Here is a 23,691-nt window from a genome sequence, read left to right on the forward strand (position 1 = left end):
CACTAAACCGCTGAGCCACCTGGGCTGCCCTTAATTGTGATTTCTAACATGTTCCAAAATTCTTGCCACATTTCCGAAATTTGGGATTTTTGACTGACCTGAAACCATAAAAGTTTAGTGCTAATGTAGGAAAACCAACTCTCCCACGTTATTCCAATCATACAGCAAAGATCATTTGTGTTTCTGATAACATGCAATTTCCAGTTTGCAAGTCACCATCTTTGTTTGGGATAACTCCCATTACAAATTATAAATCATGAGGAAGTTTTATGCAGTTAACTCAATAGCAACAAAATTGTAATATTTATGGCTCATAATAATAAAATCAACCAACAAACTAGATTAAATTATGCGCTCACAGATTTATCACTCTTCCTCATACATGCTTTAATTGGGCAATAAGGTATTGTGCTTCCGGAGTCCACTAAGAAGAGAGTTTCCGTAATAAAATAAATGATAAATGAGGGAAGACTCACAAGTTAATGAAATGAAAGGGGCAATGAAAGGAATAGTGGCATTCTTTTTTAAAGATTTTATTTACTTATTCATGAGAGACACAAAGGAGAGAGAAGCAGAGGGAGAAAGGCTCCATGAAGGGAGCTCAATGTGGGACTCGATCCTGGGACTCCAGGATCATGCCCTGGGCCAAAGGCAGGCGCTCAACCACTGAGCCACCCAGGGATCTCAGGAATAGTGGCATTCTGTTCAATATTTTTATTTGGCATTTCATAAGAGAATTAACAAAAAAGAAACTGTTTAACTGATCTCACAAAATGATTCTGATTATTTTATAAACCATCTCAATTTCCATAACGAGAATTTCTGTGCTTGCAATTAACAATCCCATTCCTCCCCACGCAGACACCACCACCACCATGACCACCACCCACACAAGCTTGCACCTGAAAACTGTTAAACGTTTAAATGTGATCTCTTAAAAAAATGACTTATGTATTAATGCTAGTTATTTGGGAACAGGATGGAACATTCATCACATTCCAAGCCAATAAGAACAATGTTTGTGCTGGCATTAAATTTTAAATTCTTCTCCATAATGCTGCATGGCTGTCAGTTCCAGAGCACCCTGCTGTATATTCTTTATTGCAAGTAGACACAAGTGGGAGTTAGAGGGAAGACAACATCTGACAGGAGGCAGTCAGGAAAAGTGTCAAAGAGGACACAATGCTTGAGCTTGGATGTAAAGGAAAAAGAGAAATCAACAAGTTAACAAGAGGATTGAACATGATGCACAAGGTGGGGTGCGTATACAAAGACACAGAGGCATGAGAGAACCCAGCAGGTTCGAGAAGCTGCAAATAATTCTAAAAGTGTGTAATGTCAAGAGACCACGTTTGAAGTCAGGCAGGAGTAAGTAGATCATCAAGAGCTTTGGATACCAATCAAAGGAGCTTAGATTTTATTTTGTAGGTAATAGGAGCCATCTAGCCATGTAAAAAATATATTCCAGTAGCAAAATCCAAAATTAATGGAGAAGGACAGAACCATTAGGAGCAAATGGTTACCATTTTGTGAATAAAGGAAGACATAATGGCCATGAAGGGAGATGGAGACAGAAGGAAAAGATAAGTTTGGAGTTCATTAGAAAATTCAGTCAGGAATCCAGTTATCACCACTTAACACCAAGATTTGCAAAAGGCTATGATTCCTTCTCTAATATCCCATATAATTTCACAGATTTTCAGTAAGAAAAACAAGGAATAGAAGTGATAAAGCCAAACAGAAGTGTTAAAGCTAACTACATTATAGAATCTTTTCCTATAGTAAGCAAAATAAAAAAAAATAGGACATACTTTTGCACTATCAAAATAATTTGTACTCAACATACCACTTGAAATCCAGACCGATTTTTTTTCAAGGCTAATTTATTTATCCCAAGAGGAGAAATAAAAGTAAGCCATTAATGAAATGTGATTTTACTATAAAACATAAGATTTTATAATAGAGTAACAATAAAATGTAGAAATTACAGAGCCAAATGATCTGCCCTTATTATTAATACCAATCAATCAATCTCAATATAAGTAGATAACTTTTCTCCAAATTGGATATTTTGTCTAAATTTGCCTTACCTTTCTACACTGAGCAAATTTCTGGAATGGATTACAAACACATCTGGTCATTGCCTGTCATAGACATTTATTGTTTTGTCTGCCAGCACTCCTGAACCATTTTTGGAAACTGACCCTCTCCCACTCACCCCCCACCCTTAACATCTTTCATCTTTATGAATGTCATGCACAACAGCATGCCTGTTCAGTATTTGGTGGATGGCCCAACTAACACTCAGTTTCTAGATACCCTCTCTGCCATGACCTGTCTTTGCACTTTGCTTTGGCACTCATAAAGGCCACAATGTAGTTGGGAATCACCCACTAACGAATGGCTATCCTTCATTACAACACGGCATCTCACTACATCCATAAATCCTTTCCCTTTTCTTACTTCCATTTCACCTATTCAGTTTTATCCAAACCTCTAGTCCTTGCCTGCTCCTCCCACACCATCAATCTCTCTTACCTCCTTTCCATGCCCAGCCAGACCCTCTGTTAATCAAAACAATAACTTTTTTATTAGAATCCTGTATTTATTTTCCATCCTTTGTTTCCAATACAGCAAGCCTGAGCAGTCCCCACCCAGATGAATCACCCTCAAATTCAGTTCCAGGTGACTGAGCTCTCATAAAGAAAACTGCTTAGCAGTTCATATTGATGTCATTCCAATTTATAGTGGCTAACCCCAACAGCCCTATGTGATCAACAGTAACCCTTTTGTTTGTCCATAGTCAGCTATTATCTATGCTGTTCCAAATCTTAGCCACTTTTTTAAACCCCTTGCATCATCCAATCCATCCACCTTTATCTTTAGCTCTCCCTTCTTCATAGTGAAATAGAAAGCACCAGAATACCACTTACCTCTCTACCCCTTCACGACAATGTACCAATTAGAATACAAACCTTTATCTCTCTTATGACAATTTTGGAGGAACTAGGGTCTCTCCTCCTGTCCTCACTAGAGCCATTATTTCTATCTGTGTCCTAAGTCACAAAGCAGAGAAGCCTTCAGAGATGGTCTCCTTCTATGTCTTTATCTTCATTTCAATCTAGCCCTTTCCCCCAAAATGACAAGATGATCAATTAATCTTCCTCCTCAAAACCAGCATCACCACCACCACCAACAACAAAATCCTTCCTTCTTCCATTCCTATCTCCTTTCATTTCCTCACCAAACTGCTCCAAACTATGTACATATATAATAAATCTAAATATGTACATTTTATAAATTTATGTAATAGAAACACATGACCATAATTTGAATAGAGATTGAAAAGTATATGTAAGTAATACTACATGTGTGTATATCTATGTTCTTCATTTGTTTTTTCCTTAAACCACCACCATCTGTTTCTAACCAAGCTTCTAGATTGGAAATACACACACTGTGTCACCTATGATCTTATAATTACTAAACTCAATGTTTTTTTACTAAGTTCTCTTTCTAACTGGCCCCGCCATTTAAAACTTTCTCTTCCCCATAGCATTTATCACCTCTTTGTATATTATACGTTAATTTGTTTAGTGTCTTTCTCCCTGCTGTGGGATGTAAGTTATTATGAAGGCATAGACCCTGCTTTTTTGACTCACTCTCTAGAATCGTTCCTGGCATTTAATTAGTGATCAATGAATATTTGCTGGATAAATATTGCCCATCTCCTGGCTAAAATTAATTAGGCAAAAGGTGGAAAACACACTCAAACTGGATCAACATTAGTCTCTTTTCCAAGAGTTTAAACGTTAGGACCAAAAGAATCAAGCCAATGTCTCTGAGTAGATGTAAACTGATCTTCAGTGTGAAGAGAATAAAACAGATATTGAACAGAAAAGTTGGGATAAAGAGGATCCTGATAGAAGTCAAGCCCCGGGTTCCATTTATCCCAAGCATCAAAATAAATTCTATCCTTGGTCTTTGTGAAATATCCCAGTATCCTTACAGTAAATAACCTTATTCAGCTTAAACTAATTTTGTGTCTTTGTCTGTTCTATACTAATTGTCCTTCGGTTGAACAGGCTCAAAATAAGCATCCTAAAGCCAATGTTCGAAAAATAAAGAAGGTGAAAAGGTAGAGTTACCATTCCGATTCCCAGAATGAACAATATATGTAAATACATAAGCAATGATTAAGTTATTTTAATGAAAATATGGTGTGACATGAAGGCAAACTCTTTAAGATAATATACTTACGTACTATTTATTTATTTATAAGATTACACACACATTAATTTTAGCTCTAAAGCCATTCTTTGAAAATAAGTTTAGCACTAATTTGACCTCATGCTAATTTTCCTTAGGCCATAGAAAAGTACACAATTGAACAGAGCATAGCGGAAGAACCCAGCTACAACCATGCATCACAAATTAAGGCTGTAGGGCAAACCAAAATGCATCCTAAATTGGCATTTAGAAATAACAGCGCTCTATCTTGAGAAATAGAGTTCAATAATTATCAACATTACATTTCATGGGTACTTACCAAACAAACGCTGATGGAACAGAAATTTCCCAGCTATTAGTCCTATGAGAATAGCAAGTAGCCATAGAAGCACCTTCAGAATCCTCCAGCCAACTCCTCTAGGGTATTTATTTGTTACAAATGAAAAACAGTTTCCAACAACAATAACATTGGCTTCTGTTTGGCTATGAGAAACTGGGTCCTCGGCAAATATTAAGAAGTTAAAGAAGATCACCAAGTAAGCCACAATCATGCGAGACCAGGGATGCTGGAAATAATAACGAAAGTCTTTACCCATCCTTCAAAACTTCAATTCCGTTGTTTACCTGCATAAGAAAAGATACACAGAGTTACAGCAGGAAAACCATCTTTCTCTTCCTATCACCTGTTCAGGTTTATAACAGCTTAATAAAGAGGCATTTAGAAAAGGTGCGACCTGAACCTGTTTATGGCACCAAGACAAGTCTGAGATTGAGGAAAGTAAATGCTGTACCTTCACTGCCATCTAATCATACCTCTGACCGCATAGGGATGTGGAAAGGAAGGAGAATAAAAGCAGGGGGAGAAGGGCCGTGAGAAGGAAAAACACTGTCCAAAATCAGGGTGATGACGGAGATGACCTGTAGAGGTCACCCCTTTGGAGGAAATGCCAGGAAAAAAAAATACTTTTCTTCTTTTAAATAACTATTTTTGGGCTACAATCATAATACAGAGTCATTTAAAAATTACAGCAATGTAGGAGTAAACTGAGTACATATTAACAAAAAAATAGCATCCTCCTCTGCCCATATCCCTCTCTTCTGAGGTAGGATCCCTTCATAATATGGTGGACAACTCTCAGACCTTTTGCTACACAAAAGGACTTTTTTATGTATGTGTATGGACTTTTATAAAATGTTCATAATCTAGTTGTCGAATAATTTCAACACAGAATATGCTTTAGGAAATAGCTAAGTCTATGGTACAGTAGTTACTTGCATGCAGGAGCGATTTGACAATTCTGCTTGTGGGAAGTGAGGAAAAGGGGGAAGATCTCACAGGGCAGGACACACTCAAGTTCAGGGTTGAAAGATAAGTAGGAATTTTTCCCTCCTGTGACAAAGGCAAGAATGCTCAGTCTAGGCATTTGCAAAGGCACAGAGGCATGGCAAAGAACATAATGTGCCTACAGCCATGTGTCCTAACCTGGATGTGCATTGAGAGTACAGAGCTTTTTATTTTTTATTATTTTTTAAGATTTTATTTATTTAGGGATGCCTGTGTGGCTGAGGGCATGATCCCAGGATCCAGGATCGAGTCCCACATCGGGCTCCCTGCAGGGAGCCTGCTTCTCCCTCTGCCTGTGTCTCTGCCTGTGTCTCTCATGAATAAATGAGTAAATCTTTTTAAAAAATAATAAAACATAAGATTTTACTTATTTAATCATGAGAGGCACAGAGATAGAGGCAGAGACACAGGCAGAGGGAGAAGCAGGCTCCTCATGGGGAGCCCAATGTGGGACTCGATCCCAGGACCCCAGGATCACGACCTCAACGACTCAGCCTCAACGACTGAGCCACCCAGGTGTCCCTACAGAGCTTTTTTAAAATGCTGATATACACAAACAAAAACAAAAACAAAAATGCTGATGTCCAGATCACACCTCCAAAGTCTTGCTTAGCTCCTCTTTCTTCCTTGGGAGCCAGCCTTCCTATAAAGAACACAAGCCTGCGTTAGGTCCACCAAGTCTCTCCAATTCTGCAGTTCAGCTTTGGTGAACCAATCTGGTGGCTCAGACTAAGCTATCTCGCTTTGTTTTCAGCCACAGAGCTGAATAAAAACTGAGATTAAAAAATAACTATAAAGATGGTAATTGCACTGAAATCTGCCAATTCTTTTTTATTCTTTCTCAATTTGTGTAGAACGAGGAGAAAAAAGGACCCTTACAAAGCCTACATCATGTGAGGTCCAGGCTCTGTGTTGGATGTACACATGCTTCATTATCTCATTTTTATCATAACAACCCTCTGAAATAGTATCATCATCATTCCCATCACTTCATCTTGGGGGGGCGGGGGGGACTGAGGCTCACACAGATTATGTAAATTGCCCAGAGCCGGCCAGCAGGAGAGCTCTGATCTGGGCCTCTGAAGTCAGACAGCCCAGTCAACTCCAGGAATTCTCTTTACTTTAGAAAGAAGGTAGACCCAGGGCCCAGCCCCAGGGAGGTCAGCCTCTGAATGCTTCCTGGAGACATATTCTTCTCTAGAGATGACTATATTAACTCTACAGTGTATACTCCATTAACCAGGGAAAAATTATGTAAGTGAAAGAATCCTTCACAAATCCCAAGCACTTTGGGAAACTGATAAATTTCCCATTGGTAAATAATCTCATTTTACACATGGCTAAAAGCACAAAGATCAAGCCACAAGCCTGAAGTAACTCTAAGTCCATGGAAGCCCTGACAATAGGTTCCAGGGCTCCCAAGTCCCTGTCCAACAGTCTGGGGTGATGAGTAGCAATTAAAGTCACAATCTGAATTAATGGAGACTTGTCTTATCTATTTTAGAAAAGCAATGTAAACACACAAAAGGACTAGCAGGAAAACTCAGCAAAACAAAGAGTCGCTGTGCCTTGGATTCAGAAACCTTCTAAGCAATTTTAAGTTCCTTGTGATCTTCGTGAATATTCCGAAATATCTGTCCCCAGGGGCTGCAGCTCAGACAGGTTAGGAATGGCGACTGTAGAAAGATTTTTTTCCTAATGTGAAGTTCATCACCCAACACAGCAGTAGTTGGTTCTCACACCAAAGACAGCAAAGTGGTGAAAAACAAAAATGAGCATCATGCATTTTCATGATATTCAGTACGCAAGGATGCCAGAAAGGACTGTCAATTCGGTTCCGTGCAACATTTTTAGAAATGTCCTATAGTTAATATAGAAATCACTTCAAGGCCAATGAGTCTTGAAGCAAGGACTCATTCCTATATGCCCATCAGAACAGGACAAGAGTATCATTTAAGAAGTTAACAGGTTTCGGGGTACTTGGGTGGTTAAGTGCCTGACCCTTGATTTCAGCGCAGGTCAAGATCTCAAGAGTTGTGAGATCAAGCCCCCCACCACCACCACCCCCATTGGGATGTAAGGTCAGCACTGAGTCTGCTTAAGATTCTCTCTCTCTCTTCCTGTCCCTCTGTCTCCTTCCCTTCTCTTTCTCTCTGAAAAGAAGAGGAGGAGGAGGAGGAGGAGGAGGAGGAGGAGGAGGAGGAGGAGGAGGAGGAGAAGAAGAAGAAAGAGGAGGAGGAAAAAAACAGGTTTCTAAGCTGCTTCTCTTACCAGTGGGGAATTCTGGCACAGTTTCCCCACCGCCTCCCTTCCCCCACCCACACACAAGCAATGCGGCAGGATTCAGAACATTGAATTCATAAGACTTTGTTTTTTTAACCAATCGTTGTTTTTTGTGGAGGGTTAGCATATGCTCATTGTTGTTGTTTTTAACATTAGAATCTTGTTTTGTGGGCTATGTAATGTCCACATGCCCAAACTGAATTAGAACATTCAAAGAATTCTGGAGACAGCTGTTCCTTTTCAGTATTTATATTGTTTCAAGAGAGACAACTATAGTGTTGAGCAACAATCCTGCACTTGGACAGGTCTGAATTCCCACAGGAATGCCATGAATGCTACCATCACCCCCGTGTTACAGGTAAGCAAGGGCCCAGAGCAGTTGCTGCCTATTGAATTCACCCACCCAGCGAGTGGAAGAACCAGCATTTGAGTCCAAATTTATTCCTAGCCCTTGATCTCTCTCATAGACTGCAAATCTGAAAGCGTTTCTTCCAATAAACTGTCTCCCATTGGGTTTGTGGCCTATTCTTTATTTCTACTAACAGATTCAGTGGCTTAGACACTAGCTGGATTATTGGTCTTTCTATTTTACGCTAAACATGGCTGATGTTTATTCTTGCTTCATATGCCAAAGCTGAAGAGATGTCTTCCAGGGGGTCCCAAATTTCAAGAACCTACAAAATAACTTGAATAACACTTCTACTTATCCCCACTTCCTGATTTCATCCACAAAGGCACCCAAAGCCTGCCTACTCATCTCAGCCTTAAGTACCAGATATCCAGAGCACCGATAACTGTTTTTACTTCTTCCTTCACATGAAGCAATATGATCATTCAGTGACTCTCATGTTAATAATCCAGGATTGAAGGGATCCCTGGGTGGCTCAGCAGTTTAGCACCTGCCTTCGGCCCAGGGCGTGATCCTGGAGACCCGGGATCGAGTCCCACGTCAGGCTCCCTGCATGGAGCCTGCTTCTCCCTCTGCCTGTGTCTCTGCCTCTCTCTGTGTGTGTCTCATGAATAAATAAATAAAATCTTTTAAAATAATAATAATAATAATAATAATCCAGGATTGATATTGTTCAAATTGATGATGCTACACCGTGTACATAGTCGGCAAACTCTTAATTTTTTTTAAACTCACTTCTGCTACCATAGCTGAGTTTTTATCTTAAATAAATGTGATTTATCTTAGTTCATAGTACATTAGAGTAAAATTATCGGCTTACGTGTGTGTCTCCTTCACTAGGTCGTACGGTCATGCAGGGCTGTTCACTTCCAGGCCACAGCACAGGGCCAGGCTCAAAGTGGGCAATCAATGAACCTCTACCGGATGAGGTGAGTGGTACACTTATAAAGAAAAGCCTTCTCATGGTCTAGGTGAGATGAGAAGGCACAGCAACCTGCCATTAGCTTCCGCTAACAGAGGAAGGGAGAAAAGCACTGGAACCCCAAAACCACCACGCTGACTCAGCCAGCAGCAGTGATGTGCTCACAGCCAGCACCATCCCTTTTTAGCACAGGTTCTTCGTTATCACCAGTATCACCAGGGCTGACATTTATGGAGTATTTACCATATACCAGGCACTATGCTAACGAGCTCTACACATTGTATTTAAATTTCAGAGCAGCCCAAAGAAGAAAATAAAACTCTTATTTTATAAATTTTGAAACTGAGACCTAGGGCTTAGTAATTCATACCGAGTAACAAAAGGAGCCAGTGCCAGAGCAAGGATTCAAATCCAAGCCACCAAGCTTTAACACTCTGTACCATGCCTTCCCTACATAAAGACAAATTCCAAAATCTTGCCCATGACATGTAGGTTAGAAAGTTCCTGATAATAAAGCTGTCTGATATAAAAGATTCCCAATACTGGAGGATGAGTGAGTCCACTAATACTAGTCCAGTGGACCTTGCAAGCATGATCAGAAAGCTGGTCATGTGGCTGAGACAGGATTGTTTCAGTTTTGTTCTTCTTCTCTGAGCATCTGTCTAAGGAGTTGAGTTGATCTGACTGTTCTTTTGCAGGGCATCACTGATGCTCATTCGGTGATTTTCCAACTCTGAGAGCTAAACTAATCCACCCCAACCACTTCCCTCCTATAAGTAATGGCACCAATAGGTAGATGTCGCTACCAATACCTCGGAAGCCTCTGCTTTCCCAAATTATGGCAATGATTGGAAAAAGGTGGTAACTACAGGCTGGAACTTTACACACTGTCCGATAATCCACAGGCCATCAGTCATGGTGCACTAATATTTATAGTAGATACTATGAATCTGACATATTTTACTACAGGTATTGTGTTTCTGCTAAGAAAGGCTAAGAACAGAGAGGAATGCAAAGGGAAAAGAGGAAAGAGGTAAGGATGCTCATGTTGGGAGGACACTGAGCAAAGGCGGAAAGGGACTTGCTGCTTCAGAGGTGCATCTGTAGTTCTGTGTGGCTGGAACACATAACTTGAGGAGATCTTGGGAGCGGTAAAGATAATTTGCAGGCAATTTAAGGAAGATTATACAGAAGTGCTGTTCTGTAGTTTACTGAAGGGAGAACAGAGAATGAAAAGTTTCAGAACTGAAGAGTGATACGACCGATTGGAGCAGAGTTTGGGAAAGATGTCTCTCTCAGCTTAGAAAAAGAAAAATTGGTATGAGACATAATGAAAGTGGAGAAGCTGCATTTATAGGCAATTTCAACAGTTTAAGTGAAAAATAATTAAGTCCTAGGCTACGACAACATAGATGCCCTGATAAGTGCCGTAACAATTTGACTATAGCAGAGTACCCTGCCTCCATTATTTATTAGGACCTTTACAAAAAAGAAAACACTGGAGGCTTTCAGGAGGATGAATTTCACTTTTCTCAGCAGGGACCCTGGCTCAGGGAACAGTTCTTCCATAATGACAAGTATGATCAAGATGGAGTATATCATTTGCTTTCTAAAAAATGTACAGATGCATATGGAAAAATCCTTGATGAACTAATATGTTCTACAAAAGACACTATTACTAGCCAAGCAGAGCATACTGAATACACAGGTCTGCTAATGTGGATCTCAACATCTAGAAATCTCTCACCAGGTAACATGAGCAAATCATTTCCATTGTGGAGCACTATTCTAAGATTAAGAAAAAAAAAAGAATTCCTCCAGATTTTTTGAAGCTCCTTAGTATCTATGCCTGAAAATTCAGGTAACCTGTCTTAGCTCTTATTAAAGGGCTTTTTAAAGATGACTGTGCCAACGGTGTAGACTTTATTTTAAACACCTAGAATCCAGTTTCTTGAAAAATAATTTTTAAAAAGACTTCCTGTACTTTGCTTTTTGTGGTAGGCACTTTGTGACACACACAGCTATACTCTGAGCAGTTCTTGGCTGGATTAGCACAAGACAAAGGTAAAAGCTAGTTCAATTACCTAGTTCTAGCATAGTATTACATACCATACATAAAGTTCTTTGCAGTTCACAGAACACCTTAACGATCATTTCATTTAATCCCTAGGATAATTGCTTTTAAAATCATAGATCAAGGGACACCTGGGTGGCTTAGCGGTTGGGCACCTGCTTTCACCTGGGGTCTTGATCCTGGGATCCGGGATCGAGTCCCACATCGGGCTTCCTGCAACAACCTGCATCTCCCTCTGCCTATGTCTCTGCTTCTCTCTCTCTCAGTCTGTGTCTCTCATGAATAAATAAAAAAGTCTTTAAATAAATTAATTAATTAATTTCATTAAATCATAGGTCAAAAGGGCAGACACAGCTTCCAACCATTTAACATTATTTACTTAAAAGATAAATAAAGATAGCAGCCTATATTTATATCACATTGTACCTCTTAGTGTTTTTAGTGGGCAAAATCACACCATTAGAATGATGCTAGAGGGGCCCCTGGGTGGCTCAATTGGTTAAGCATCTGCCTTGGGCTCAGGCCATGGTCTCAGCATCCTGGGATGGAGCCCTGCTCAGCAGGGAGCCTGCCTCTCCCTCCTCCTCTGCCTCTGCCTGCCTCTCCCCCTGCTTGTGCTGTCTCTGTCAAATAAAATGAATAAAACCTTAAAAAAAAGAGTGATATTAGAATGTTTCTAAGGAATCAGGAACATCTGTTTTTCAAAGGCAGCCTAATGTGGTAGAGAAATATGGTCAGGTCTACCTGACTGCTACTTATGAGCTCTGTGATCTAGGGCAAAGTCCTAACCTCTCTGAGATTCCATGTCTTCACCAGTAAAATCCCAACAAAAGTACTTCCCTGAGTACTGTAGTGAAGACTTAGGAGATTTCTTCTGTAAAGTGCCTGTCATTTTCATGTATTTCCTACTCCAAAGGCCAGTTAAACCCAAGTAACATCAACTACTATGCATTACATTCACTGAGTGATTTTTACATGTTATTCTCAGTGTTAAAGAATTTTTAATACAACTGCACAAAGTAAAGGATGAAGTTATTTTTTTTAAGATTTTTTAAAGATTTTATTTATTTATTTAGAGACACAGAGAGAGAGGCAGAGACACAGGCAGAGTGAGAAGCAGGCTCCTTGCAGGGAGCCCGATACAGACTCAACCCCCAGACCAGGATCACGCCCTGAGCTAAAGGCAGACGCTCAACCGCTGAGCCACCCAGGCATCCCAATGTTATCCTTATTTTACAAATATTGAAAATAAGGCTCAAAAAGCTTGCATTACCTATCCAAACTTATATTTGGAAAGTGATGAAGTCCAGATTTGTTAATTCCATGATAACGTTCATCATTCATTCCCTCAATATTTACCAATTGCTTATTTGTGCCAGGCACTGGCCTCTGCATGAGGGTTATACCAGACAATACCCTAGTTTGCATCTTACTGTCTTATTGAGGGAAAAAGGCATTAAACTGGAAAAAAAAAGGATACATAATATATATATATATATATATATATATTTTTTTTTTTTTTTTTTTTTTTAAGATTTTGCCTATCCATTCATGAGAGACACAGGTAGAGAGAGAAAGAGGCAGAGACACAGACAGAGGAGAAGCAGGCCTCATGCAGGAAGCCCGACATGGGATCCGATCCCGGGACTCCAGGATCACGCCCTGGGCCAAAAGCAGGCACCAAATCACTGAACCACCCAGGGATCCCCCAGGATACATAATATTTTAGAAAGCTATGAGTTGATAGAGAAAGTTACTAGGGAATGTCAGGAATGAGAGCAGTTGGAGGAGGCCTCACTATAAGGTGACATTTGAGCAGAGACCTGAAAGAAGGGAGGGAGGCAAGCAGACAACTGGGAAAGAGTGATCCATCCAGACAGAGAGAACAAAAAAATTGCAAGGCCTGTGCTGCGTGCATGATCAATGCATTGAAGGAACAGCAGACAAAGCTAATGTGACTGGATGGGGTAGAGGCAGGGAAGTATAAAAGGAGATGAGGTCTACAAGGTGGAATGCCATTGTGACATGGCCTTTCAGGACCCAGCCCTAAGGCCAATCTGTGCATGGAGGCTTTCACACTGTTTAAGATGAGAAGCAGGAGAGTGATACATATAACTTACAAGTCAGAAGGGCCAACCTGTCCAATGGTTGGAAACATATGAACTTCTAGATAGATTTAAGAGGAAATGTTGCCAAAAATTACATGATGTATTGGATGTGGATAGGGCCTGGCAAAACCCAGAATGGAGCTGCCATTTCCTGAGATGAACACCATTGAAGCAGATATGAACAATACAGTAAAAATGAACATTTTTTAGTATTTTGTATGTGTCAGGCAAGCACTTTTCATTCAGTACCTCAATTAGTCCTTATACCAACCCTATGGATTTACCACTGAAGAAACAGAGACTTGGAAAGGTTATAATCTGCCCAAGGTCATACAGCTGCCTTGGTATGACCCCAAAGTCAATACTCTTAATAACTAATATGTCCTCTACACTGAGAAGTATAAAATACAGAACAAAGTTCCAACAGGAAGGAAGTAGAAGCATGAGGAAGGAGTAAGTACTAGGTGATGACTTGCACCCAGTAGGCACTCAACAAATATTTGCTGATTAATTACTAAATAAAAAAAAAAATGTATGGATCACGGTAGGATAAACAGATCAGCCTTGGGTAGGAAAAAAAAAAAAAAAAAAAAACTAAAGATTCCATTCCAGAGAGAATAAATTCTGGATAATGGGATATTCAAGTCCATATAGGAGGAATGGCAGAAAGATGGAGAAACAAACTATATATTTGCCTGGGTCAGCCCTGAGGATAGGTCTTGGTATATTATCTTGAAATGTTAGATGAAAAGGCAGACTTGAGGAGGCGACATACAGCATTTTACATAATGTGAATCCTTAATACAGGTTTTACAAATACAAATAGCAATAATAGGGACGCCTGGGTGGCTCAGCAGTTTAGTGCCTGCCTTTGGCCCAGGGCATGATTCCGGAGTCCCAGGATCGAGTCTCACATTGGGGTCCCTGCATGGAGCCTGCTTCTCCCTCTGCCTGTGTCTCTGCCTCTCTCTGTGTGTCTCTCATGAGTAAATAAAATCGTCAAAAAAAAAAAAAAAATAGCAATAATAACAGAAGTTGGAACTTCTTGCTTTTAATCCAAAACAAGAGACCACACAGCCTTTAAAATAAAAAGCAACCTTTTAAGTCAATCAATGAAACCACCATAAGTGGCTTTACATAGATACCAGGATGGTATTTGTGGTACCCTTGCTAAATTAGAGGATCGCATCCATAAATCACTTCCCAGACTTTCTCTTCACATTGTTTCAACCTTTAAATGATTCTCTTCCCTGCTTCTTATCCTGCAGTCTTTGGGATATGAGTACTAAACCATGAGAGTTTTTAAAACAGCGAAGTTGAAGCAAAGTTAGGTCTGAGGTTGTCTCCTAACAAAGAGATTAGTTACCTTTTCATTAAAATGGCAAAGTATGTGTGAGCCCTTTCATATTATAAAGATGAAAAAATATTCACCAATGAATTCTTTAAAAAATGTTTAAAGCTGGGGATCCCTGGGTGGTGCAGCGGTTTGGCGCCTGCCTTTGGCCCAGGGTGCGATCCTGGAGTCCCGGGATCGAGTCCCATGTTGGGCTCCCGGTGCATGGAGCCTGCTTCTCCCTCTGCCTGTGTCTCTGCTTCTCTCTCTCTGTCCATCATGAATGAATAAATAAATAAATAATCTTTTTAAAAAAATGTTTAGAGCTCCTGTTCAGTGATATCTGTTTATGATGAAGAATCTAAACACACACCAAAGAAAGTAACAGCTAATGAATAAAATAAAATTCATTCATATCCGAAATTACTTTTTTAAATGGTTGGCAATTTAAAGACACAAATTAAAGAGACAAGCATTGCTTTCTGAGCATGAGGCTCAGATGGAGGTGGAATGGGGGTGGGGACAAAGACCTGAGTCAAAATTTCAAAATCCAGGTTACTTTTAAACTATACACAGGTGCAGCCCAGGTGGCTCAGTGGTTTAGCACCTGCCTTTAGCCAAGGCCTGATCCTGGAGACCCGGGATCGAATCCCACAACAGGCTCCCTGCATGGAGCCTGCTTCTCCCTCTGCCTGTGTCTCAGCCTCTGTGTGTGTGTGTGTGTGTGTGTGTGTGTGTGTGTCTCATGAATAAATAAATAGGACCTTTAAAGGAAAAATTAACTACACACAGATTGAGGGGGCCCGGGGTGTTTGAAAGTATAGGCATGGCCAAAAAAATTTTAAAAATTCAATATCTTACAACAAAAATAGTTTTTACAGAGACTCCACTACTCTTTATAGTCAATCAATGAGAAGAACTTTTTTTCTGAAGACAAAACAAAGCCCTGAAGTCTTGCTAGAAGCCCTTCCATGGATTTCAAACAGCATACCGTTTATAATCAGGAGTAAAAACGTTTATTCAACACACCCTTTCCCCCCCTTTGGTTCATTAGACATATTATTTTTTTTAAGATTTATTTATTTATTTATGATAGAGAGAGAGAGAGAGGCAGAGACACAGGAGGAGGGAGAAGCAGGCTCCATGCAAGGAGCCTGACGCGGGACTCGATCTTGGGACTCCAGGATCACACCCTGGGCCAAAGGCAGGCGCTAAACCGCTGAGCCACCCAGGGGTCCCCTCATTAGACATATTAATACTAAAATAAGCATGTGATGATTCCTCCCATCACACACACACACCCCCCCACACACACACACACACACAGTCCATGGCTGCACGCAGGGCACAGTGAACCCTGGCAGCCCAAGTGTCAGCACCTGGCTCTAACACACTTGTGGGCCTAAATGGCATTTTCAAAAATAGGAATCGACCGATACAGCTTTATTTAGGATAAAGTTCGTAAACACCCAAGTTCTCTCTTTCGCTTTTGCTTTTGGGGGATTTGTTTTGGTGTGTTTTTTAAGGAGAACAGCCCCGAGCTGCATGCAACCTGTTAATGTCATTAGCCGGCCCTCGGCAGGCCCGGGGCGCGCTCCCCTCCCTCCCGGGGAGCAGCGAAGCGAGGAAAGTTGAAGGTCCGTGCGGGCCGCCCCCCTGCGCCCCTCGGCCCCGCCTCGCCGCGTGCATCCCCGGGCGCCCGGGAGGGCGGGGGACCTCGGGGCCGCGCCTGGGGCGGGGGTGCAGCGGGGGGTGCAGCGAGGGGTGCAGCTGGGGGCGCAGCTGGGGGTGCAGCGGGGGTGCAGCGGGGGTGCAGCGGGGCCCGGGCCGCGTACTCACCCGGGGGCGCCTGCAGCGCGGGGTGTGCAGCGCGGGGGACGGGCGGCCGCAGCCCTCCGCCGCGCCGGCGGCCTCGCTGGGAAGCTGCCGCGGCCGCTGCTGTCACCGAGCTATAAATACCGGCTCGGCCCACACTCGCCGCCGCCGCCGCCGCCGCCGCCGCCGGGCGCCCTCCGCAAAGTCCGCCGGAGCGCAAGGGCGACGGCGCCGCGGGCCGACCGCGAGGGCCCCAGCTGTTGGGCGGCCTCGGCAGCTGGAGGCATGGCCTCCCGCCGCCCCCGCTCGCCGCGCCCTCCCCTCCCGGCCGGGCCCGCCTCTGCGGAGCCCGCGGCTGCAGGCGGGGACCACTGGGGACGCGGCGGGGGCGGGGGTGCGGGGGGGGGGGGGCTCGGCGACAGCCCGGCGTGTCAGCAGCAGTCCCTCCGTCCTGCGGGAATCCGCTCTCTTCTCCTAAAATCCACCACCCTGCAGGGAGCCAATGACGTCCCCAGGTGGATCAGCCTCCAAGAACTGCAAACTTTCGAATGCAGTCTCGGGTCATAGAGCATCCTTTCCGCTTTGGTCAGTCGGTGCAGGGGGGCGGGGGGGGGGGCAGGTAGTGGGGGAGGAGGCAGCCCGCGAGGATGTGAGAAGGCTTACACTTACTCTCCGGGCTGTCCAGTCTGACACACACACACACACACACCCACGCAAATATATCCACACATTTACCCCCAGATCTATAAGCACACACAGAGACTCATACACTTAGAAATGGACAAATACAGGTACACATGCATATACTACACATGCATATATATACACATACACACACACTGTGCAACCTTTAGCATTTTTGAAGTTTGAAGCTCTCAGGAGCCTCTCATTCTGCAGTGCTTAAATGATTTCTCTGCAGCATGGCAGAGGAGGAACTTTGACCACATTCGGCCAATTCCCTTTGCTTCCGATGCAACGTCTCTTCCACGGTGTGTGGGCCTTTGTTTCCTTCCATCCCTAGTGCTGGCTTCGGCAGCACCTACACTAAAATCCTTCCATCCCTAAGAACAACTGCTGTCTCACTTTACCAGCTGCTTGTAGAGTATTGAAAGCTGCTGTCCAGTGTATGGATACTCTGTGCTAGTGGGAGTGATCACTAGTTGGAATAGTCAGATGGAAAATGGGATCATTCCCATATGCCTACGGTAGCAAACTTCTGAGGAGAAAAATAGCCTCCCTCCCGATGGCAGCATGATTCAGGAGTGCCTGGGTAGCAAGAGGGAGAGCTGAGATGTCAGCAGATTTTGAGATGGGGCAGAGAAGGCCACTCCCAAGTCCTGCAGCGTAGCTTAACTACAGGGACACAGCTGGGAGTTCACTGCCATGCTTCTCACTAGCTTTGACCTCTGTTCTATCTTCTAAGAATTTATTCCACGTGGAGCTACTGTACTGTAGTTTGTGATGATCTTGTGGAATTCTTAGCTTGTTAAGATTCTCCTTAGTGAAGCTTTCACAAGCTTTCCCAGACAGAGCTGTTTCCTGTGCTAGCCCTTTGCATGTGCTACGATGACACTTCTTATATTGGCTGTACTTTTGGCAATGCCTTTTCCTCCCCCACTAAGCCATGAACTCTTTTGAAGGGAGAGACACAAATCGTACTCGGCTGTTGCATCCTCAACACCGAATGTAGTGAACTATAGTAATGGCTCAGTAAAGAGTAGATTAATTCCAGAGATTATTAGAGCCTACCGTTTTTGTAATTATAATCAGGATTAATTTCCAAAGGACTATTAAACTGTGTAACTGTCTAACATGGGTTCCGTGTGCTATATTTTCCTTGTATCTTCATTTAAAGCAAGGAGTCTTCAGTCAGTTGAAACTGGAAAGTATGAAAGCTTCACAAATTATGCAGCATAATGCTGATGTGTGTGGCTTGTTAACACATCCCGCTCCCCCCCCAAAAAAAGAAAAACTTAAAACAAAACAGAGGCCCTTTTCCGTCATCAGAAGTCTGTAAGACATACTGTGTTTCAGAGGATAGTGGGCACATATTAATAAGCAGCTTCTCTTTTGTCTACTTGAGAGATAGCACTCGCTCCACAATTAGTGGACTTATATGGTGTCTGCTAGAATGGACTTCAGTTAATTAAAACTGAAATGCCTGTCCTCGGTTACATGGTGACTTGTTTTCCCTACCTTTGGATCCGGTCTTCTTTTTTTTTTTTTTTTAAGATTTTATTTATTTACCCACCAGACACACACACACACACACACACACACACAGAGGCAGAGACACAAGCAGAGGGAGAAGCAGGCTCCAAGTAGGGAGCCCGTTGTGGGACTCGATCCCGGGACCCCAGGATCACGCCCTGGGCCAAAGGCAGGCACTAAACCGCTGAGCCACCCAGGAATCCCCTGAATCCCTGTCTTCTTAACATATGATCTCACTCTCTTTAATAATAATTTAAGAGTAAGCTCAACCAGTGTTTACTATTTGCTCTTAGTTGAGAGACCTCAAGGTTTAAAGAATACAACTCTCTGGGACAAAATGTTGAAATGACCAAGATTTTCTTCAATATACGTGCTCCCTTTTGCCACTGACCAAGAAGATTGTGCCCTTTGCTTTTTGAGCCAACAAGGATCTCCAGTCCAGCCCTACCTACAGACCAGGCAGGGGAACAGCCTCTACACTTAATCTTTGTCACAATAACATGTAGTGATAAAAGTTCACCTTATTGAAGGCTTGCTATCTCCCAGGCCCATTCCATGTATCAAAATGTTTCATCTCTGCAGTAGATCTGGGGATTGATGTTATTAGTATCACTTCCATGTTTGCCTTCCAGAAAAGAGACATGTGAAGACTTCATAACTAGCCAGAGAGGTGGAGTAAGGATCAGAAGGCCCACAGTATGACTTGCTAATCCACATTATCTTATACTTCCTCCTCATGTACCAGGAAAGGGATGTGGGTTTTACAGTTAGGAGACCCAAAAATAGGGATTATTGGTGTTGGTGTGAATTCTGTTCCATTACAACCCTAGCTACAACTACTATAAAATTTCAATAAGAATCTCTAGATCTCCCTTTCTGCCCCATTAAAGTGGTAAGATGTTAGATCTGGATATGGACTCAGGGGTTCCAACAAAGGTCATTTGGCCTGTACAAAGTCAGATCTACTTAGGATTAGGCTATCGTGCTCCCCATTCTCCAGTTACTTTCCATCGCAGGCGTGACCACACAGACCTGCTGGGAGATATAAAATGCCCTAATGTGTGTAAGATACCTATACAGTGTCAAGTACATGATAGGTGGTCCATAAAGATCATTCTTCCTGGGGCAACCCGGGTGGCTCAGCGGTTTAGCGCTGCCTTCAGCCCAGGGCCTGATCCTGGAGACTCCGGGATCGAGTCCCACATCAGGCTCCCTGCATGGAGCCTGCTTCTCCCTCTGCCTGTGTCTCTGCCTCTCTCTCTGTGTCTCTCATGAATAAATAAATAAAATCTTAAAAAAAAAAAAAAAAAGGTCATTCTTCCTTCCCATTAATGTTCCAAGAAAACTTTTCTCATGGCCAAAATCTGTTGGTCTGGTACACAGAGGGTGATTGCTTACTCACAGACATTAACCTTTTCTCTAGTGTTGGCCAGTACTCTTAGAAATGGTATAGATAGAAGCCTCAGGAAGAAACCAAGATGGCAGAGCTTCAGATCTCCCACTCAACCCATCCATACTGTAACCCAAACCATTTTTTTCCCCATTTCTTTTCCACAGATGAGATCAGCAAATTTGCCATAGCTTCAGTGTCAGGACAGTGATAGGAAACTCTCAGATCACACTATCTACCATCTGTCTACTCCACCTCCACATACAAAGTCAACCTTGTAGACGGGCTTTAAAAAGTGTCTTGTTTACATATAATTCCTTTGTAAAATCTGACCCCAAAGTGCAGAAATCAGAAGTAACCACATGAGACAATATGTCTCAGTTCACCACACATATCCCAGTAGGTTAGTGATACAGTTACACTCTGTGTTTTTAAAGAAGAAAAAGACAAGCTCAATATGCATTTCAAAAATTGGTAAAAACGTTGATTATGGCCAAACTACATCCTCTCTAAATGGCAAAGGGAAGCTATAGCCAAGAAGCATCAGTAATCTCTAGCAAGTCTATCAGGAAACACTTTCATTAGTGATTTGGTGGACTCTAAGCAAAACTATTTTTAACTTCCAATAGGTCAATCAGGACAATGCTAATTGCACACTCCAAATATAAACAGCATAATTTCCTTATTGCCAAGGATGCAAGAACAGAAATTTGAACATAATTTCTTTTTGGTATTTAAAGGCCTGTGACTTTACCGCCAGCATGTCCCTCAAGAATCCTAATTGCAAATGTCTAGTTCTATTGTACTCAATATGCACTAATATATTTTAGTCCTATGTCCTGAATTTTTCTTGGGAAAAGATGCTCATCGCATGTCTACTACTTGAAATATTAGAGCCCGAGCTCTGGAATCCTGGTCCAACCATGTACATAGTGGCAATGCGATAGTGAGCAAATTACTTAACCTCTCTCTACAGTAATGGCACATGCCTCAAAGGTTGTTAGAGGGATTAACTAATGTGCATTACACTTTTAATATTTGTTAGATTTTTTTTAACATTTTTTAACATGGTCTGTCCATGTTAAGTTCTCCATAAATGTTCTTTGTATTATCATTGTCATTCATTTCCTCTCTGCCCTGCTAATATTCTACGTGTCCCATAGTTTCTTTCACTAGTTTCAAAGGCCCAATTCACCTAGCCTTTCCTTTATCCTGCAAGTGGCTGGACAAAGAGATTTTTATGTACAGTTTTTAAAGCAAGGGAGTCATGCAAAGAGAGGGCGAGCTAGCAGTCATAGCAGAAGTAGAGCCGTCACCTGTTTGGTGGTCAGCATCACCCCTGATTCATACACGGTCCTAAGAATCTTCATAAATGCAATAGTTGTTCCTTCGAAGAACCCTTCCTCTTATGAGGAGGGAGAGGGGCAATTGTTTACTTGACCACTCCCTTCAGTTCCTCCTTACTTTCTCCGCTGCCCCACAGCCCACTCCTACGTACACAGAGGCCCTAAAAACTGACCAATGCCCCCTTCCAGGCAGTAGTGATTGATTGTGACTAGTGATGACTTCATCCGCAGGAATGTGACTACTGGTTTCAAATGGCATATTTGCCTTTGGGCAGTTTTGAGCTGACCTTTCTTTTCTTCCTGCTTGGTTTCTCCTAAAACAAATGGTCTTTTTCCTTCTTCAAGTTTCCAACAGACCCACTTAGACCAGTTTGACAGACCTCGCCCAAAGGGAGGAGGCTTGATTCCAGGGAACACAAAAATTTATTGGCCTTCCAGAGCTCCTGATTTCATCTAGAAGTACCAAATACGCCACCTAATCAATAAGCATATCCAGAGCACCTAGACCATCAAAGCACTGCAAGATGCTGAGGTTTCAAAGATAAATACAGTGTGTCTGCTTCCTCAGGAAACTCATGATCTAAATGAGCAGACAAGAAGTATCTTCTAATCACCATCAATAATAATACAAGGGATGTATGATTGGGGCCAAATGCATATAACTGACCGTAAGGGCTATAAAAATTTGTAAAGGAGAGCTAAAACTGTCCTTAGGAGTTGCTCTAGAAGACCAGATGGAAGAAGAAGCTTGAGACAAACACTGAAGGATAAGGAGAATTTAGACAAGCAGAAAAGGGAAACAGGCAAATGGGACAACCCAGAACAGTGCTCCTTCCCTAGAGGTTGGCAAAACTAAATGCTGAAGAGGGAGAGGAAGACAGGGAAGATGGGAGCAGAGAAAGTAGTGAGAGGGGCTAAAGAAAAGCAGCCTGGGAAAGGGGGAGAGGCAGGAATTCTCTGGTCCCTTCGCAGGGGCAGGTAGTCACAGGACCATGAAATGTGGCATTCGGGGAAGTAGAGAAAGCTAGGGTGTTGAGAAGGGACTCCTCAGTTCCAGCCCTTTTAGCAGTAAGGGGGTGGGGGCAGGGAGACAGGATGAGGGACAGTAAAGGGAAGGGAAAAGAAATACTTGGCGCCAGGAATTTTAAAGTATAAGAAATGAAAATGATTTACTGTTGTATTTGAAGATATCGGTCATATTTTCAGGTACCCATGAAATGAGAAACAGTAAGCCTCACCCTGCCCACCCGCCCCCAGACTGGAAGGGCTGATCTCCCTGCCTCGCTCATGGGCTAGAGGGAGCAAATCTCCCCACCTTCCACCTCCCTAGTTTGTAGGAAGAAATAAAGAAGGGACTTGGAAGGCTTTCTTTCACTGTTGGGGTCGCCTCCTCCATGGTGGCCACTCAACTTGGAGGCCTGCTTCGCCCATTCCTCTGAGTCTTAGGGTGTCATTTAGAAAACTGAGTTTCACAGACAGCATCCATCATCTGCTCCAAGTTAGCCCTCATAGGTGTTAGGTGTCACAATCCTTAACTTTGCAGTATTGTGAGGTAATTTATCTATGGTAGGATCCACACATCCTCCCTTCCACGAGTAAGCAAATATCTCCTGTACTCACCGTATTTGTTTCTTGCTTCCATAACAAATTGCCACAAACAGTAGTAGCTTATGGCAACAGAAATGTATTTTCTCACAGTTCTGGGGGCCAGAAGTCTGAAATCCCAGTGTCAACAGGGCCATGCTCTGAGGGCTCTGGAAGAGAAGACTTCCTTTCCTCTCCCAGCTGCTGGTGGCTCCTGGTGTTCCTCAGCGTAAAGATGCCTCACTCCAATCTTTGCACCCACCTTCACATCACCTTCTCTTCTGTGTCTCTGTGTGTTAAAATTTCCATCTCCCTTTTCTTATAGACACCAGTCATCAGAGTTAGGACTCACCTCACACCCAGGGTGATTTCGTCTCAAGATCCTTAATTAGTTGTATCTACAAAGACCCTATTTCCCAAATCAAATCAAATTCTGAAGTTTGGGGCACCTGAGTGGCTCTGAGCATCTGCCTTCGGCTCAGTTCGTGATCCCAGGGCCCAGGGATGGAGTTCCACTTTGGGCTTCCTGCAAGGAGCCTGCTTCTCCCTCTGCCTATGTGTCTGCCTCTCTCTGTGTGTCTCTCATGAATAAATCTTAAAAAAAAAAAAAAAAAAGATTCTGAAGTACTGGGTGGACATGA

At 42.6% G+C, this 23,691-nt stretch overlaps 1 protein-coding gene across 4 annotated transcripts in view; it reads right to left on the reverse strand.

Moving 5' to 3' along the window:
* Positions 1-23,691, reverse strand: part of TMEM117 (transmembrane protein 117) — a 498,555-nt gene that overhangs the window by 447,342 nt on the left and 27,522 nt on the right. For 3 of the 4 annotated variants that reach the window (XM_035707068.2, XM_025477341.3, XM_049102704.1), the window contains exons 1-2: positions 16,544-16,695; positions 4,550-4,854 (exon numbers count right to left, since the gene is read on the reverse strand). In XM_035707068.2, the coding sequence (XP_035562961.1) occupies positions 4,550-4,614 (65 nt within the window). In that variant the 5' untranslated portion in view covers positions 4,615-4,854; positions 16,544-16,695. Of the gene's footprint in view, positions 1-4,549; positions 4,855-16,543; positions 16,696-23,691 lie in introns of those variants that run through there. The other variant, XM_049102705.1, reaches the window with a different exon arrangement.

The sequence above is a fragment of the Canis lupus genome, chromosome 27 (assembly GCF_003254725.2).
Source record: "Canis lupus dingo isolate Sandy chromosome 27, ASM325472v2, whole genome shotgun sequence".
Taxonomy (NCBI): Eukaryota; Metazoa; Chordata; class Mammalia; order Carnivora; family Canidae; genus Canis; species Canis lupus.